The sequence below is a fragment of the Psammomys obesus genome, unplaced genomic scaffold (assembly GCF_907164565.1).
Source record: "Psammomys obesus unplaced genomic scaffold, mPsaObe1.curated_primary_1811, whole genome shotgun sequence".
NCBI classification, from domain to species: Eukaryota; Metazoa; Chordata; class Mammalia; order Rodentia; family Muridae; genus Psammomys; species Psammomys obesus.
Window position 1 is genome coordinate 63,457 of NW_026590061.1, and position 19,977 is coordinate 83,433.

The following is a 19,977-nucleotide window of genomic DNA, read 5'->3' on the forward strand; positions in this document are numbered from 1 at the left end:
TTGTTGACTTTTATAGAAATAAGGGTTAAAGATGGGAGGGGAAGAAATAAACTTAAAAGGGAAAATAAATCCACAGATTGACAAAACTGAAAACTGATTTCTGATATAGCTTCTACTTCTTCCCTTTCTTTCTCCCTCCAGCTTTTGAGTGTTGTAGAAATAAGTTGTCTGCTTAGGAATGTGGGGGAAGAAGTTGATTCAGCCTATCAAAAAGGATTACCAGGATCCCCCATGTATATTCACCTCATTCCATTGCGCTGTATGTACTGAGTTTCCTGTGCAATGGCTGATAGACCCCCAAACACTTAGATCTGATGTGACTGGGATAAGTGAGTCCTAGTGGGATAAGTGAGTCTAGAAATTATATATGTAATTTTCCCTCAGGTACTTATAAAATATAAGGACATATTTATAGGTATTGTGGGGTAGTGATGAAGAACACAGAGGACTTTGAGACAAGTTCACTTAAATTACAAATGTTTCAGGTGGTTCTTCCACTGATTTCTGCAGTCCTTCTGGCCCTGAGCACAGGCAGGAGTGAACAGTGTGTGGAGTGTATGTAATTTGCCTAAGGGGTTAATTAGACCACTGTTAGGTATCCTTGGAAGAGTGTCAACATACTTGGGAGTGTTTATTAGCCCAGATGCTAACTGAAACAAAAAATTCAGTTTTAAGAGAAATTTATGTATCTCTTTATTCTCTAGATGGATAAATATTTTGGATTTTATAGACTATATACTCTTCCTTAAACAACTATCCAACTCTGAGGTGTGTAGTATGTAAATCAGCTATGGGCAAAGCAGTAACGTATTAATTAGTGTTTGTGGGGTTTTTTTGTTTTCTTTTTTTAAATTTATTCATTTATTATTTATACAGAGTTCTGCTTACATGTACACCTGCATGACACAAAAGGACACCAGATCTCATTACAGATGGTTGTGAGCCACCATGTGGTTGCTGGGAGTTGAACTTGGGACCTTTGGAAGAGCAGTCAATCCTCTTAACCTCTGAGCCATCTCTCCAGTCTGTAGTGTTTGTGTTTTAATAACATTTAATTACAGAAATAACTCATGGGCTAGATTTGGTCCATAATTATGGTAAAATTTTACAATCTCTGATCTAAGAGTCAATTTTTTTTTTTATTGTAAAACCCATTTAATTGTGAGTTCTTTTATAAGTGAAAAAGGCTTAAATTAAATTACAAGAAACTTATTTGGTCCTCACTTAATCTTCACTAATAAAAAAAAAGAGTATCTTTATGAATCTAGGCAAATACATTTACAATTCTGATTTCCAATACACTTTGAGGAAATCTAAACTATTAGAATAAAAGTATATTAGCAAGAAGAAAGAATATCTGATTTTAGAGTCAGCAACATGAGATGTTTGTTGATGTTAAATACAGCAAACGTTCAATTTACATTATCTCTTACCTGCCATAGAGACCAGGGTACCCCCCCAAAAAAAACCTTTCCATTTCTTGCTTTTCTTTTCTTCCTAGAGTGCCCTAAACATCTAATTCATTATCATATTGTTTCCAGTGGTGTCTGACATTGGATTGTTACACAACATATTAAAAATGAAAAAAGATCTTGTCTCATAGGTTTAAATAGATTAGCGTATAAGCATAGCAATATGGGAGCATGGGGACTTCAATCAGAGTGCAAAGTGAATAAATAAATATTTTTTTTTAAAAAGAATGGACCTTAACAAGGTCCCATTTGGGTAGAAAACTCAATTTTTAACAAAGATTACAATAAGAAGTCTACAATGTATATGAACTTAATGTCTGGAAATGTAAACCATGACACCATCTGATGAAATACTAGGGAAGGTTTGAAGAAGGAAAAAAAAAAAAGAATGTGGAGAGATCATAACTTCACAGTAAAAGAAATTGTGATGTAACAGACTCTGTTGTCCCAAGTACATTTCTATCCTAGCTTTTCTATAACTAGTCTAAGGGCAACCCTATTCTTCTTCTGTAATTGGATAAAGGCTCCTGAACCCCAAGCTCCCTTGATTCTAAGTCATTAGTAGAGAGTAGAATATTCTAAAGTGTGGTTTTAAGAATTCTTCTGTCTCAGTATGAATGCTTTTTTTTTCTCAGTTTCTTGTATGTTATTGCTAGTAATCAAGATCTGTATAATCAGGAAATTAATTCTGCCCTCTAAAAGTGAGTAAGGGGGTGAAAGTGCCAGTGTAGTTGAAATGCAGTCTACTAAGCAAATGCAAAAAAAAAAAAAAAAAAAAAAGTGGTTGGATTTTGCTAGGCAGAGAAGGCTGAAGAGTTCAGGTCAGAGTTACAAACCCAGGTAATTCAGGGTTGTGGAAAGGTTATGAACAGCATTGACCAGTACAAGGATATAAAAAAGGAATAATCACTGTTTAGCTAGTAGTGATTTTTGTTCTTTGGAAAGATGGTCTGACATTGCCCAAATTCTTTCTTTTCTTTCTCTTTATTTTTAATGAGAAGTTAAATATTTAAAAAAATTTTGTTTATTCAATTTCTAAATACTGCTCTCCAAGTAAAATAATTAACATTTTGTAGGTCAACTAGGCTATATTGTCTATGGCTACCATTTTTTATTCTCTACCTTGAAGACATTTGGTATCTGAAGGGACAATAAAATATGTATATTCTTGGGCCCACTAAAATACAAAATGTAAACAAAAAAATATGTTAATTTTGGAAATTGGTTCACAGCTAGGGTCATTTGAGTAATTGGATGCCCCCGACTAGGTGCCAGTGCTTTTTAGAGGACAGATCATCTGAATATTGTTACAGCTGCGGTGTATTGTTTAAAACACTCAATAATGTATTCTTTTCAAAGAGCAATTTATTCTTCTACTAAGTCTCTGCAATCTTTTTAAAATTATTATTAATTTCTATATACACATAATGTGTGTGTTCAAGTGTGTCTGTGTTTGTGTGTGTGTGTGTGTGTGTGAGAGAGAGAGAGAGAGAGAGAGAGCGCAAAAGAAAGAGAAAGAGAGAGCGCCAAAGTGTGCATATAGGGGTCAGAGGACAAGTTTATGGGGTCAGTCTTCTATTTCTACCTTTGCAAAAGTTCTAGGAATTAGACTCAGGTCACCAGGCTTCCATGGCACACACTTTTACCTACTGAGCAGCTCACTGGTCAAAGTGCCCACAATATTTCCTAATGATGTGTAACACAAAAATTTCCCCCTCTGAATATGTTTAGAAGGCAATTATGCAATGTAGTATGCAGTGAGAATTGTTGCTTTCTTTTATGTTTATTCAAATATATATTTAAAGTAGAACAATTATCACTATAAATAATTAGCATGAGTGGTTCATTCTCTTATGAATGAGAATACCCTTCATAAGTGCATGTATTTGGTCCCTAGTTGGTGTAACTATTTGAGAAGAATTATGAGGTATGGCCTTGTTGATAGAGATGAGTCACTGGTGTTGGGCTTTGGGGTTTCAAAAGTCCATATATTCCCAGTTAGCTCTATCTTGTGGATCAAGATATAAGATCTCAGCTACTGTTTCAGTACCATGCCTACCTGCCTGCTGCCATGCTCACAACAGAAATGATCATGAGCTCTAACCCTCTGAAATTGTAAGCCCTCGACAGACCCTTTCTTTTAAAAGGTTTGTTGGTCATAGTGCCTTATCACAGCAACAGAAAAGTGACTAATGTATCTATACTAATATGGCATTTTTTTCCTATACGTTTTAGCTGACATAGGAAGATTGAGTAATTCCAGTATACAAATTAAAGGAGCATTTAAAAAAAATGACAAGCTCTTTCTTAAGAAATAAAGGATAGAGCTGAAGAGATAGCTCAGCAGTAAAGAATGTATACTGTTCTTCCAGAGGACCTGATTTCAGTTGCCAGCACAGGTGTCTCACAAGTTCTCTAACTCAGACTCAAAGAAAAATTTTAAAGCCTGTGGCCCCTGAAAGCACCCACACTGCTGTGTGGGCTCACACACACACATAAAATAATAAAAATAAGCCTTTTGGAAGAAAGAAAGATAGAAAGAAAGAGAGAGAGAGAAAGAAAGAAAGAAAGAAAGAAAGAAAGAGAAAGAAAGAAAGAAAGAAAGAAAGAAAGAAAGAAAGAAAGAAAGAAAGAAAGAAAGAAAGAAAGAAATAGTAAACCTCATTTATTAAAAAAATGTGAAACCACCTGTGGTATAACTTTTTAAAACATCTTAAGCCTCACCTGGTTCTGCTTTAATGTGGACACTAGTTTCTGCAATGTAATATTTTCTTCTTCCAGTTCTGTATAGTCCTGAAGGAGTCGGGCCTCCCGGAATTTATATTCTCGGATTTCATCTTTCATTCGTATTCTCTGTAGCTCTACCATCTCATTGTTCTGAAACAGAAATACAAACAATCAGTATAAAACTTCCCTCTTCTAGGTTTTAGTAAATGTAGAAAAAACTGGTAGTTAAATAACAGAAAGATTTCTTGCATTTAAATTAGTACTGCTTTTTCAGATGACAATTTATGATAACCATTAAGATTTCTAAAGCACAGACTCCTGACCCAGCAATCTGACATTTAAAAATTATTCTGAAACATATTTTCAAAAAAGATCATTCTGAGTAAGGTATCCCAGAAGGAGAAAGACACACATGGTATATACTCACTTATATAGACCTATAAGATATTATAGGTCATAATATAAACATAATGAAATCTATACACCTAAAGAAGATAAACAAGAAAGAAGACCCCAGGTAAGATGATCAATCCTCACTTAGAAAGACAAATGGGATGGACAGGGGAAGTAGGAGAAAACAAGTAACAGGACAGGAGCCTACCGCAGAGGGCCTCAAAAGATTCTACCTAGCAGTGTATCAAAGCAGATACTAAGACTCATAAACCTTTGGCAGAGTGCAGGGAATCATATGAAAGAAGGGGGAGTTAGTATGACGAGAGGATAGGAGCTCCACAAGGACCAAATATATTTGGGCACAGGGGTCTTTTCTGAGACTGATACTCCACCAAGGACCATGTATAGATATAACCTCTGCTCAGATGTAGCCCGTGGTAGCTCAGTAACCAATTGGTTTTCCCTAGTAAGGGGAACAGGGACTATTTCTGACATGAACTCAATGGCAGGCTCTTTCACCTCCCCACCCCCCAAGGGAGGAACAGTCCTGCTAGGCCACAGAGGTGGACTTTGCAGCCAGTTCTGAAGATACCTGATAAAACAGGGTCAGATGAAAGGGGAGGAGGTCTCCCCAATCAGTGAACTTGGAAAGGGGCAGGGAGGAGATGAGGGAGGGAGGGTGGGATTGGGAAGGAATGAGGAAGCGGGATACAGCTGGGATACAGAGTTAATAAAATGTAACTAATAATGAAAACAAAAAATAAAAAAAAGAAATGTAAAAATTATACAATTATTTTAAATGATGAGAAATACAATCAGGAGGAACTTTAATGTATTAAAACAGAAATATAGCTACAATATGTTATTAAATGTAAAAATAAGCTTTAGACTAGCATGCATAGTAGGATCCCATGTATGTGGGCTGGAGAAATGGTTCAGTGGGTACAAGCTCTTGCTGCTCTTCCAGAGGACCTAGATTGGATTCTCAGGACTCACAGGGCACTTCACAACCATCTATATAACTTCGGCTTAGTATGTTCCATGTGTTCTTCAGTCTCCACAGGCTATGGGCATACGCTCAATGCACTCACACAGATACAGAGAAAATATGCATACATAAAATAAAAACAGATATGTACTTTTAAAGCAAAGATTTCTATTTTAAAATAAATATATAAAGGGGGGGTGAATATTGTGGTGCACATCTGGATTTCCAGAACTTGGAGGGTAGAAGAAGGAGGATCAGTGACTCATGGACAGCTTGGATTATATAAGACCCTATCTCAAAAATAAAACAGTAAAAAAATGAATAAAATTAAAGAAGTACATACATGTGTACATGCACAAACAAACAAACCTCACTTTTGTGTTATAAATATTTTGTAAAAATTCTCCCCTAACTGTCAACAGTGATTATTTAGCAGAAATAGTTCTACGCAGATCATAACAATAAGAAGAGGGCCTATTACTTTAATTTTATTACCAATGGATACCCACAAAGCAAACCCTATATAAAAATTTCCACTGTTTAGAAACCCTTTATTCATGACCTCAACTCCATGTATATTTATACTTTATACTTTATTTATTTATACTTTATTCCCTTTCCATGAACTAACAACTTACCATGCTAATTTATGACTGATATAAGTATGAGTACAGTCAATGAGAGAGGGGAGGGGAGCAGAGGAGAGGAGAGGAGAGAAGAGAAGAGGAGAAGGGAGGCGCTTGGTGGCTGGATAGGATGGAATAGGTCAACAGAAGTGCGCCATCAGGACAGACTGATGGAGCAGAGGCCACCAGGGAGGCATCAGATTGGCAAGTGATTGGCATTTACGTGGATTTTAAGGGTAGTAGGATTAGACTAGTTCAGAGTCTGCCCAGTATGGTGCCTATAGCTTAATAATAAATCATAGTCCCACTGTGTCAATCATTGGGGGAATGAGCTGGTTAAAGAAAACTGCTTCCATATTAAATTCCTGCATTTAATTAATATATACAGAATGAGTAATTCATTATACAGTTGATAAGTTAAAACTACATATTTTTTTTCTTCCAGGCCTCTCAGAACCTTTAAAATGTCAGTGCACATGAGTTAGTGTACAATAAGATTTTGTTAGAGAAAAATACAGTATGCACCATTTACTAAATGTATTTAACTATAAGACCTTTACCTTTTTCTTTTATTTTTTATTTTAATATTTTTTTACTTATTACAATTTATTCACTTTGTATCCCAACTGTAGGCCCCTCTCTCATCCCCTCCCAATCCCCCCTCCCTTCTTCTTCTCCTCCTATGCCCCTCCCCCAGTCCACCGATAGGGGAGGTCCTCATCCCTTTCCATGCCTATCAGGTCTCATCAGAACTGGCTGTATTGTCCTCTGTGGCATGGTAAGGCTGCCCCACCCCGAGAGGGAGGTGATCAAAGAGCCAGCCACTGAATTCATGTCAGAGACATTCCCTGTCTCCCTTTACTAGGGAACACACCTGGACCCTGAGCTGCCATGGGCTACATCTGTGCAGTGGTTCTAGGTTATCTCCATGCATGGTTCTAGGTTGGAGTATCAGTCTCAGACAAGACCCCTGTGCCCAGATATATTTGGTCCTTGTAGCGCTCCTGTCCTCTCCAGGTCTTACTAACTCCCCCTTCTTTCGTATGATTACCTGCACTCTGCTCAAAGTTTGGCTATGAGTCTCATCATCTGCTTTGATAGCCTGCTGGGTAGAGTCTTTCAGAGACCCTCTGTGGTAGGCTCCTGTCCTCCTCCCTGTTTTCTCCCTCTTCTAATGTCTATCCCATTTGCCTTTCTGAGTGAGGATTGATCGTCTTATCCAGGGTCCTCCTTCTTGCTTAGCTTCTTTAGGTGTACAGATTTTAGCATGTTTATCCTATATTATATGAGATTTCACCTTACACCCATCAAAATGGCTAAGATCAAAAACTCAAGTGACAACACATGCTGGAGAGGATGTGGAGAAAGGGGAACCCTCCTCCATTGCTGGTAGGAATGTAAACTTGTACAACCACTTTGGAAATCAATCTGGCACTTCTCAGAAAATGAGGAATAGTGCTACCTCAAGATGCAGCTATACCACTCCTAAGCATATATCTAAAATATGCTCAAGTATACAGCAAGGACATTTGCTCAGCCATGTTTGTAGCAGCTTTATTCGTAATAGCTAGAATCTGGAAACAACTCAGATGTCCCTCAACTGAGGCATGGATACAGAAATTGTGGTACATTTACACAATGGAATACTACTCAGCAATTAAAAACAAGGAAATCATGAAATTTGCAGGCAAATGAATGGAACTAGAAAAGATCATCCTGAGTGAGGTATCCCAGAAGCAGAAAGACACACACGGTATATACTCACTTATAAGCAGATATTAGACCTTTACCTGTTTCAAAGCATATTTTAAACAATTTGTAGATCAAATCATTGGAAATAACAGTATCACATAGGCAGAGAAACATGACTTGGAGCTAGTGAGGCCCTAAACAGAGGGAGCTGACAAGAACACTCCCTGCCTTCTACAGCCCAAGGGTTAGAGGCAGGCAGATTACTATCATATCTCATGGGTCAATGTTAACTGGTTTCACAAATGACACATATCACATTCACAGGTTATTTATTAATCAGGCCCACTATTTTGTGAAATTCTTCATCTAACCACTTTTCTAAAACTGTACTCTGTACAATTCATAAAAATATTTTTATCAGAGACATTAAAAGAAAGCATGAACCTGTCTTCCAAACTAGTCTATCAAAAACACATGTACATTAATAATGTAAAAACTGAATCGGGGGCGGGGCAAGATGGCAGCGCTGGGACAACTCTCCTTCTAACCAGCAGCACAGCAGGATCGGCACAGTGACCAGCAATCAGAACTCAGGGCCATAAAACACAAGTGATTGTGTTTCCCAGGTGAGAGGATACCCCACAGTGGGGGATTCAATCAGCTTTAACTCACCCAACTAAACCCTGGAAGAGATCCCCATTCTGCCAGGCGCTTGGTCGCCAGCCCCAGCCCAGAGCCACACGCCAGCGTGATCTGGTCACTGTCCCAGACTGAACTGTGGGCCCACAACATCACAGACTGGATTTTTCAGTCGAGAGAAAACCCCACGGAGCAGGAAACAATTATGACCGACCTTAGGTCACCCAGATATCCCCTGGAAAAGACTCGGGTTCAACGGGTGCCCCAGGAGCCAGCCCAGAGCCAGAGCTGGGGACCCAGGTGCCTGCACAGAGCCCTGCCTGCGTGCCTGATTCGACGCCTCAGATAGAACTGTGGGTCCCAGGGCACCAGAGACTGAGTTTCACTGTTGGGTGCAAACCCACAGGGAGGGAAACGGCTGGTCTGATCTCAGAGCACTCAGCCGATACCACCACCCCAAAAAGGTCTCGAGAAAATTACCCAATTTAGGCAGACACCCAGGCTCCCAAAGGCCAGAAAGGTGGAGCCACGGGCGGGCGTCTGTGCCTGTAGGTTCTACTCGCCACCCCAGACAAAACAGTGGTCCCCAAAGCAAAGACTGCGTGTCCCTGTCAGGAAGAAACCCCACAGCGGGGGGGGGGGGATCATCAGGTCTAATGCTCAGGACACCCGTCCAAGAAATCCAAGACAATATGAAAAGACAAAACCTAAGAATAATAGGTATAGAGGAAAAAGAAGACTCCCTTCTCCAAGGCACAGAAAATATTTTGAACAAAATCATTGAAGAAATTTTCCCCAAGTTAAAGGAGAGGCCAATAAGAATACATGAGGCCTACAGACCACCTAATAAATTAGACCAGAAAAGAAAATCCTCCTGTCACATAATAATCAAAACAGTAAGTATACAGAACAAAGAAAAAATACTAAAAGCTGCAAGGGAAAAGGCCAAGTAACATATAATGGCAAACACATCAGAATCACAACTGACTTCTCAACAGAAACTAAGAAAGCCAGAAGGGCCTGGACGGATATCATGCAGACCCTAAGAGAACACAGATGTCAGCCTAGGCTACTATACCATGCAAAACTCTCAGTCCTCATAGACGGAGAAAATAAGATATTCAATGACAAAAACAAATTTCAACAATACCTACACACAAATCCAGCATTACAGAAGACACTGGAAGGGAAAAATACAACCCAAGAAAATTAGCTTCTTTAAAGAAAACACGGGAAATAATTAACCTTACTACAGTAAAACAAAAAGCAACCAAGCACACAACCTTATGACCACAGCCAACATCAAAATCAAAGGATCTAACAGCCACTGGTCATTAATCTCTCTCAACATCAATGGACTCAACTCTCCAGTAAAAAGACACAGATTAACAGAATGGATACGTAAACAAAACACAGCAATCTGTTGCATACAAGAAACACACCTAAGGCACAAAGATAGACATTACCTGAGGGTAAAGGTTGGAAGACGACTTTCCAAGCAAATGGACCCAAGAAACAAGCAGGGGTAGCCATTCTAATATCTGATAAAATAGACTTTCAACCAAAATTAATAAAAAGAGATGGGGAAGGACACTTCATACTCATCAAGGGAAAATTTCACCAGGAAGACATCACAATCCTGAACATCTATGCCCCAAATACAAGAGCACCCACATTTGTAAAAGAAACATTGATAAAATTTAAACCACATATAGATCCCCACACATTAATAGTGGGAGACTTCAACACCCCACTCTCAACAAAGGACAGGTCAACAAAACAGAAATTAAACAAAGAAACAATAACTCTGACAGAGGTCCTGAATCAAATGGACGTCACAGACATTTAAACTTTATACCCAAACACAAAAGAATTTACCTTCTTCTCAGCACCTCTTGGAACCTTCTCCAAAATAGACCAAATAGTTGGTCACAAAGCAAGCCTCAACAGATACAAGAAGATTGAAATAATCCCTTGTAACCTATCTGATCACCATGGACTAAAACTGGACCTCAATGACAAAAATAGCAAAAGGCCTACACACACATGGAAACTGAACAACTTGCTACTAAATGACAGCTGGGTCAGAGAAGAAATAAAGAAAGAAATTAAAGTCTTCCTAGAACTCAATGAAAAAGAAGACACAACATACCCAAACTTATGGGGCACAATGAAAGCAGTGCTAATAGGAAAGTTCATAGCACTAAGTGCCTTCAAGAAGAAATTTGAGACAGCTCATTCAAGCAACTTAATGGCCCACTTAAAAACCCTAGAAAAAGAAGAAGCAGACACACCAAAAAGGAGTAGATGGCTGGAAATAATCAAACTCAGGGCTGAAATCAATCAATTAGAAACAAATAAAACAATTCAAATAATCAATGAAACCAAGAGCTGGTTCTTTGAGAAAATCAACAAAATCGACAAACCCTTAGCCAAGCTAACTAAAAGGCAGAAAGACACCACCCAAATCAACAAAATCAGAAATGAAAAGGGGGGCATAACTACAGACACTGAGGAAATCCAAACAATCATTAGGACTTACTTCCAAAGTCTGTATGCCACAAAATTTGAAAATCTAAATGAAATGGACAATTTTCTTGATCGATTTGACTTACCAAAGCTGAATCAGGACCAGGCAAATCAATTAAATAGTCCTATAACCCCAGAAATAGAAGCAGTCATCAAAAGTCTCCCATCCAAAAAAAGCCCAGGACCAGATGGCTTCAGCGCTGAATTCTACCAGACCTTCAAAGAAGACCTAACTCCAATTCTCTTTAAACTATTTCACAAAATAGATACAGAAAAAACATTACCAAACTCATTCTATGAAGCCATAGTCACCTTGGTACCTAAACCTCACAAAGACTCAACAAAGAATGAGAATTTCAGGCCAATCTCCCTTATGAACATTGATGCAAAAATACTTAACAAAATACTTGCAAACCAAATACAAGAACACATCAAAGGTATTATCCACTATGACCAAGTAGGCTTCATCCCAGGTATGCAGGGGTGGTTGAATATACGGAAATCCATCAATGTAATCCACCATATTAACAAACTGAAAGAAAAAAAACCACATAATAATCTTCCTAGATGCTGAAAAAGCATTTGACAAAATCCAACATCCATTCATGTTTAAAGTATTGGAGAGATCAGGGATACAAGGCACATATCTAAACATAGTAAAGGCGATATACAACAAGCCTATAGCCAACATCAAACTAAACGGAGAGAAATTTAAAGCAATTCCACTGAAATCAGGGACAAGACAAGGCTGCCCACTCTCTCCATATCTCTTCAACATAGTGCTGGAAGTCCTTGCTAGAGCAATAAGACAATTGAAGGAGATCAAGGGGATACAGATGGGAAAGGAAGAAGTCAAATTATCACTATTTGCAGATGATACGATAGTATACCTGAGTGACCCCAAAAGCTCTACCAGGGAACTCCTACAGCTCTACCAGGGAACACTTCAGCAAAGTGGCCGGATACAAAATTAACTCAAAAAAATCAGTAGCACTCCTGTATACAAAAGACAAAAGAGCTGAGAAAGAAATTAGTGAAACAACACCTTTCACAATAGCCACAAATGACATAAAGTACCTTTGTGTAACCCTAACCAAGCAAGTCAAAGACTTGTATGAAAAAAATTTCAAGTCTCTAAATAAGAATTAGAAGAAGATATGAGAAGATGGAAAGATCTCCCATGCTCATGGCTTGGCAGGATTAACATAGTAAAAATGGCCATCTTACCAAAAGCAATCTACAGATTTAATGCAATTCCCATCAAATTGCCAACACAATTCTTTACAGACCTGGAAAGAAAAATTCTCAACTTCGTATGGAATAACAAGAAACCGAGAATTGCTAAAACAATCCTCTACAATAAAAGATCTTCTGGAGGTATCTCCATCCCTGATCTCAAGCTGTACTATAGAGCAACAGTTATAAAAACTGCATGATACTGGCATAGAAACAGACTGGTGGATCAATGGAACCGAACAGAAGACCCAGAAATAAACCCACACACTTACGGACACCTGATTTTTGACAAAGATGCCAAAACCATACAATGGAAAAAAGATAGCATCTTCAACAAATGGTGCTGGTCCAACTGGAAGTCTACATGTAGAAAAATAAAAGTAGATCCATACTTATCACCCTGCACAAAACTGAAGTCCAAGTGGATCAAAGACCTCAACATAAAACCAGATACATTAAATCAGCTAGAAAAAAAAGTGGGGAATACCCTAGAACTCATTGGTACAGGAGAAAACTTCCTGAACAGAACACCAACAGCACAGGCTCTAAGAGCAACAATCAATAAATGGGACCTCATGAAACTGAAAAGCTTCTGTAAAGCAAAGGACACCGTCATCAAAACAAAGCGACTGCCTACAGATTGGGAAAGAATCATCACCAACCCGTTATCTGACAGAGGACTCATATCCAGTATATATAAAGAACTAAAGAAGCTGAAAAGCAACAAACCAAGTAATCCACTTAAAAAATGGGGAACAGAGCTAAACAGAGAACTCTCTGTAGAGGAATACTGAATGGCAGAGAAGCACTTAAAGAAATGTTCAACCTCATTAGCCATTAGTGAAATGCAAATCAAAACAACCCTGAGATTTCACCTTACACCTATCAGAATGGCCAAGATCAAAAACTCAAGTGACAACACATGCTGGAGAGGTTGTGGAGAAAGGGGAGCCCTTCTCCACTGCTGGTGGGAATGTAAACTTGTACAATCACTCTGGAAATCAATCCGGCGCTTTCTCAGACAACTAGGAATAGCGCTTCCTCAAGATCCAGCCATACCACTCCTAGGCATATATCCAAAAAAGGCTCAAGTACACAAAAAGTCCTTTTTTGTTCAACCATGTTTTTAGCAGCTTTATTTGTAATAGCCAGAAGCTGGAAACAGCCCAGATGCCCCTCAACTGAAGAATGGATGCAGAAATTGTGGTACATGTATACAATGGAGTATTACTCAGCAATGAAAAATAAGGAAATTTGCAGGTAAATGGTGAGACTTGGAACGGATCATCCTGAGTGAGTTGTCCCAGAAGCAAAAAGACAAACACGGTATATACTCACTCATATAAACATACAACATAGGATAAACCCACTAAAATCTGTACATCTAAACAAACTAAGCAAAAGAGAGGACCCTAACTAAAATGTTCAATCCCCATCCTGAAAGGCAAAGAGGATGGACATCAGAAGAAAAAGAAAACAGAAAACAACCTTGGAACCTGCCATAGAGGGCCTCTGAAAGCCTCTGTAGTGCAGACTGTCAAAGCAGATGCTGAGCCTGATGGCCAAGCAATGGGCAGAGTGAATGGAATTTTATGTAAGAAGTGGGAAATAGTAAGAGCTGGAGAGGACAGGAACTCCACAAGGAGAGCAACAGAACAAGAAAATTTGAACACAGGGAACTTCCCAGAGACTCATACTCCAACCAAGGACTATCCATGGAAATAACCTAGAACCCTGACAATGCAGCCACTTCTGATGAGAACTGATAGACTAAGATCAGAAAGAAGGAGAGGAGGACCTCCCCTATCAGTGGACTTGGGGAGGGGTATGCATGCAGAAAGGGGGGGAGCGTGGGACTGGGAGGGGAAGAGGGAGGAGCTTATGGGGGCATACAAAATGAATAAAGTGTAATTAATAAAAGTTAAATAAAAAATTAAAAAAAAACTGAATCAGACCATTTAGAGAAGCATTAAAACTGGAAGAGCTACCAAAATAACTGAAACATAAGAAAAACATAAGAAAAAAGATAACACAAAATTTGTAAACTTTATATACATTATTAAATGGTAATTATTAAATAGTGGTCATTTGTATCAGAGTAGATATAGATAGCAACAAAACAGGATAGAAATAAGCAGAATATAGCTCAAAGAGAGCACACCAGAACATAAAATCACAATAGAATGAAAAGACAATGATGAAGCACTCAAAAGTAAAAACTGGAACATAACAATGAGCAGTGAATTTGAGAAGGGTCAAGGGAAAAAGACAAAATACTCACTTAAAATTGCTAAAACATAGCCAATAGGAATCACCAGCAAATTTAAAAACAGAATCACCAAAACCACAATGTTTCAAAATGAAAAAAAAGCAAATGACAGGCAGAATGAAAAACTCATACAAGATCAACAATCAATAAATGGGACCTCAGGAAACTGAAAAGCTTCTGTAAAGCAAAGGACATGGTCAACAGAACAAAACAACAGCCTGCAGACGGAAAAGATCTTCACCAACCCTACTCCTGACAGAAAAAATAGAAAAAAATCAATTAGCATTTAACACATGCTAATAGTATAACACTAAAACTTAATAAATGTGCAAATTTTAAGACAGATAAATTATTTCTTAAGTTCATATTTAATTAATGAATTATTTACTCTACAAATGAATAGAAGTGGTAGGTTTCCTATTAATTCTTTGACTCTTTTTTTTTCTGGTTATCTATTATATGCCAAGCTTTGTGCAAGGATGACCTCAAAAACACATCAAAATATCATTATTGAGCCAGGCATGGTGTACATGCCTCTAATTCAGGGGACATGATCAGGAGGATCAAGAATTTTCTTACCACTTACCAAAGATCAGGTAAATAAGATAAATAGTCCTATAACTCCTAAGGAAATAGAAGCAGTCATTAAAAGTCTTCCATCCAAAAAAAAAAAAAAAAAAAAAAAAAGCCCAGGGCAAATGGTTTCAATGCACAGTTCTACCAGACTTTCAAAGAAGAGCTAATACCAATACTCTTCAAAATATTCCACAAAATAAAAACAAAGGGAACATTACCAAACTCATTCTATGAATCCACAGTCACCCTGATACCTAAACCTCACAAAGACTCAATAAAGAAAGAATTTCAGACCAATTTCCCTCATGAACATTGATGCAAAAATACTCAATAATATACTTGCAAACCGAATCCAGGACCACATCAAAAACAGTATCCACCATGATCAAGTAGACTTCATCCTACACATGCAAGGGTGGTTCAATATATGAAAATTTATCAATGTAATCCACCATAAGCAAACTGAAAGAAAAAAATCACATGATCATCTCATTATACACGAAAAAAAAATTTTTTTTTTTTTTTACAAAATCCAACAACCCTTCAAGTTAAAAGTCCTGGAAATATCAGGGATACAAGGCACATACCTAAACACAATAAAGGCAATATACAGCAAGCCTACAGCCAACATCAAATTAAATGGAGAGAAACTTAAAACAATTCCACTGAAATCAGGGACAAGAGAAGGCTGCCCATTCTCTCTGTATCACTTCAATTTAGTATTTGAAATCCTAGCCAAAGAAATAAGACAACTAAAGGAGATCAAGGTGACACAAATTGGAAAGGAAGAAGTCAAAGAACCAATATTTGCAGATGATATAATATTATACATAACTGACCCCCAAAATTCTGCCAGGAATCTCCGACAGCTCATAAACACCTTTCAGCAAAGTAGCTGGATACAAAATTAACTCAAATAAATCAGTAGTCCTCCAGGGAATAATGGGCTGAGAAAGAAGTTAGGAAAACAATACCCTTCACAATAGTCACAAATAAAAATAAAATATCTTGCTGTAACTCTAACCAAGCAAGTGAAAGACTTGTATGACCAGAACTTCAAGTCTTTGAAGAAAAAAATAGAAGACAATATCAGAAAATGAAAAGATCTCCCATGCTCATGAATTGGTAGGATTAACATAGTAAAAATGGCTGTCTTGCCAAAAGCAATCTACTGCTTAAATGCAATTCCCATCAAAACACCAACACAATTCTTTACAGACCTTGAAAGAACAACTATCAACTTCATATGGAACAACAAAAAACCCAGAATAGCTAAAACAATCCTCTACAATAAAAAATTTTTCTCGAGGTATTTCCATCCTGTATTTCAAGCTTTAGAACATAAAACCGCATCGTACTGGCATAGAAACAGACTGGTTGATCAATGGAGTCCAACTGAAGACCAAGAAAAACCCACATAACCTACAGACACTTGATTTTTTACAAGAAGCCCAAATTATACAATAGGGTTTTGTTGTTGTTGTTTTTAAGTATCTTAAACAAATGGTGCTGGTCTAACTAAATGTCTACAAGTAGAAAAATGCAAATAGATCCATATTTATCACCCTGCACAAAACTCAAGTCCAAATGGATCAAAGTCCTCAATGTAAACCCAGAAACACTAAATATATTAAAAGAAGAAGTTGGGTCAGCCTTGAACTCACTGACATAGGACACAGCTTCCTGAACAGAACACCATCAGGCCAGGCTCTAAGATCAACAATTAATAATTGGGACCTCATGAAACTGAAAAACTTCTATAAGGAAAAGGACACTGCCAATAGGACAAAACAGCAGCCTACAGATTGAGAAAAGATCCCTACATCCGACAAAAAGCTAATATTCAAAATATATAAAGAACTCAAGAAATTAAATACCAACAAACCAAATAATACAGTTAAAAATGGGGTACAGAGCTAAATAGAGAATTCTCAAATGACTGAGAAGCACTAAATGAAACGCTCAAAGTCCTTAGTCACCAGAGATAGGCAAATTAAAACAACTCTGAGATTCCATCTTACACCCAACAGAATGACTAAGATCAAAAACTCAAGTAACAGACAGCACATGCTGGCAAGGATGTGGAGCAAAGGAAACACTCCTCCATTTTTGGTGGGAGTGCAAACTTGTATAACCACTTTGGAAATCAATCTGGCACTTTCTCAGAAAACTGGAAATAGTTCTACCTCACGACCCAGCTATACCGCACCAGGGAATATACCCAAAAGATGTTCCACCATACAGTAAAGATGTTTGCTCAACTATATTTATAGTAGGTTTATTTGTAATAGTCAAAAACAGTAATAAAAACTGCATGGTATTGGCATAGAAACAGAAAGGAGGATCAATGGAATCGCATAGAAGACCCAGAAATAAACCCACACACCTATGAATACTCAATATTTGACAAAGAAGCCAAATCCATTCAATGGAAAAAAGACAGCATCTTCAACAAATGGTGCTGGACCAACTGGATGTCTACATGCAGAAAAATGAAAATAGATCCATATTTATCACCCTGCACAAAACTAAAGTCCAAGTGGATCAAGGACCTCAACATAAAACCAGATACTCTAAATCAGCTGGAAAAAAAAGTGGGAAACAGCCTAGAACTCATTGGCACAGGAGACAACTTCCTGAACAGAACACCAACAGCACAGGCTCTAAGAGCAACAATCAATAAATGGGACCTCATGAAACTGAAAAGCTTCTGTAAAGCAAAAGACACTGTCATCAAAACAAATAGACAGCCTACAGATTGGGAAAGAATCTTCACCAACCCTTTATCTGACAGAGGGCTAATATCAAGTATATATAAAGAACTAAAGAAGCAGAAAAGCAGCAAACCAAGTAATCCACTTAAAAAATGGGGAACAGAGCTAAACAGAGAATTCTCGAAAGAGGAACGTCGAATGGCAGAGAAACACTTAAAGAAATGCTCAACCTCATTAGCCATTAGGGAAATGCAAATCAAAACGACCCTGAGATTTCACCTTACACCCATCAGAATGGCCAAGATGAAAAACTCAAGTGATAGCACATGCTGGAGAGGTTGTGGAGAAAAGGGAACCCTCCTCCATTGCTGGTGGGAATGTAAACTGGTTCAACCACTCTGGAAGTCAATCTGGCGCTTTCTCAGACAACTAGGAGTAGTGCTACCTCAAGACCCAGCTATACCACTCCTAGGTATATACCCAAAATTTGCTCAAGTACACAACAAGGACATTTGTTCAACCATGTTCGTAGCAGCTTTATTTGTAATAGCCAGAACTTGGAAACAACCCAGATGTCCATCAACAGAGGAATGGATACAGAAATTGTGGTATTTTTACACAATGGAATACTACTCAGCCATCAAAAAGGAAGAAATCATGAAATTTGCAGGCAAGTGGTGGGATCTAGAAAAGATCATTCTGAGTGAAGTATCCCAGAAGGAGAAAGACAAACTTGGTATATACTCGCTTATATAGACCTACAAGATATGATAAACATAATGAAATCTACACACCTAAAGAAGATAATCAAGAAAGTGGACACAGGCGAAGGTGATTAATCCTCATTTAGAAAGACAAATGGGATGTGCATTGAACTTATGACAGGAGTCTACCACAAAAGGCATCGGAAAGACTCTACCTAGCAGTGTTTCAAAGCAGACACTAAGACTCATAACCAAACCCTCGGCAGAGTGCAGGGAATCAAATGAAAGAAGGGAAGTTAGTATGATGTGGAAAGGATAGGAGCTCTACAAGGACCAAATATATCTGGGCACAGGGTCTTTTCTGAGACTGACACTCAACCAAGGACCATCTATGGATATAACCTAGAACTTCTGCTCGGATGTGGCCTGTGGTAGCTCAGTAACCAAGTAGTTTTCCAAAGTAAGGGGAACACGGACTATTTCTAACAGGATCTCAAGGGCAGGCTGTTTGACACCCCCCCCCCCAGGGGAGGAGCAGTCTGTTAGGCCACAGAGGAGGACTTTGCAGCCAGCCCTGAAGATACCTGATAAAACAGGGTCAGATGAAAGGGGAGGAGGTCCTCCCCTATCAGGGGACTTGGAAAGGGGCAGGGAGGAGACCAGGGAGGGAGTGTGGGGTTGGGGAGGGAATGAGGGAGCAGGATACAGCTGGGACACAGAGTTAACAAAATGTAACTAAAAAGAAAAATAAAATTAAAAAAAAAAACAAACAGCTGGGCTACAAAGTGAATAAACTGTAATTAATATAAAAATAATAAAAAAGAAATTGGAAATAACCCAGATGTCCCTCAACCAAAAATGGATACAGAAACTTTGGTACATTTACACAATGGAATACTACTCAGCTACTAAAAACAAGGACATCATAAAATTCATAGACAAATGGATGGGTAGTAAAAAAATATCATCCTTCGTGAGATAACCCAGACCCAGAAAGACACATTCACTTATGAGCGGATTTAACCATGGAGTACATGATAACCATACTAAAATTCACAGACCCAAAGAAGATAAGTAGGACCCAAGGGAGGACCCAAGGGAGAATGCTTAAATCTCAGTCAGAAGGGGAAATAGAACAGACAGTGGAAATGGTTGAAGAACAGGGAACAGGGTAGGAGAGGGAGTGTGGAGATAAATGTGGGTGGAGATCAAACTTGGGAACTGTGGGGATAAGAGGACAGATGAGGACTTGCAGAGAGAAGAGAAACCTTGAGCAGGGACATCTCTAACAAACTGGATACCTATGACAGGGTAGGCTATTGGAGGGATATGAGGATGACTCTAGCTGAGACTCCTAGTCTCATGGAGAATGAAGAGGCCACCCTCTAACTAGTTAAAACTTCTAGTGGAGG

At 38.4% G+C, this 19,977-nt stretch overlaps 1 protein-coding gene across 4 annotated transcripts in view; it reads right to left on the minus strand.

The window, feature by feature from the left end:
- The window catches only part of Bicd1 (BICD cargo adaptor 1), a 167,765-nt gene that overhangs the window by 54,048 nt on the left and 93,740 nt on the right, over nt 1-19,977 (minus strand). For all 4 annotated transcript variants that reach the window (XM_055605681.1, XM_055605678.1, XM_055605679.1 and 1 more), the window contains exon 3: nt 4,197-4,349. In XM_055605681.1, coding sequence (XP_055461656.1) covers nt 4,197-4,349 — 153 coding nt within the window. The remainder of the gene's footprint in view (nt 1-4,196; nt 4,350-19,977) is intronic.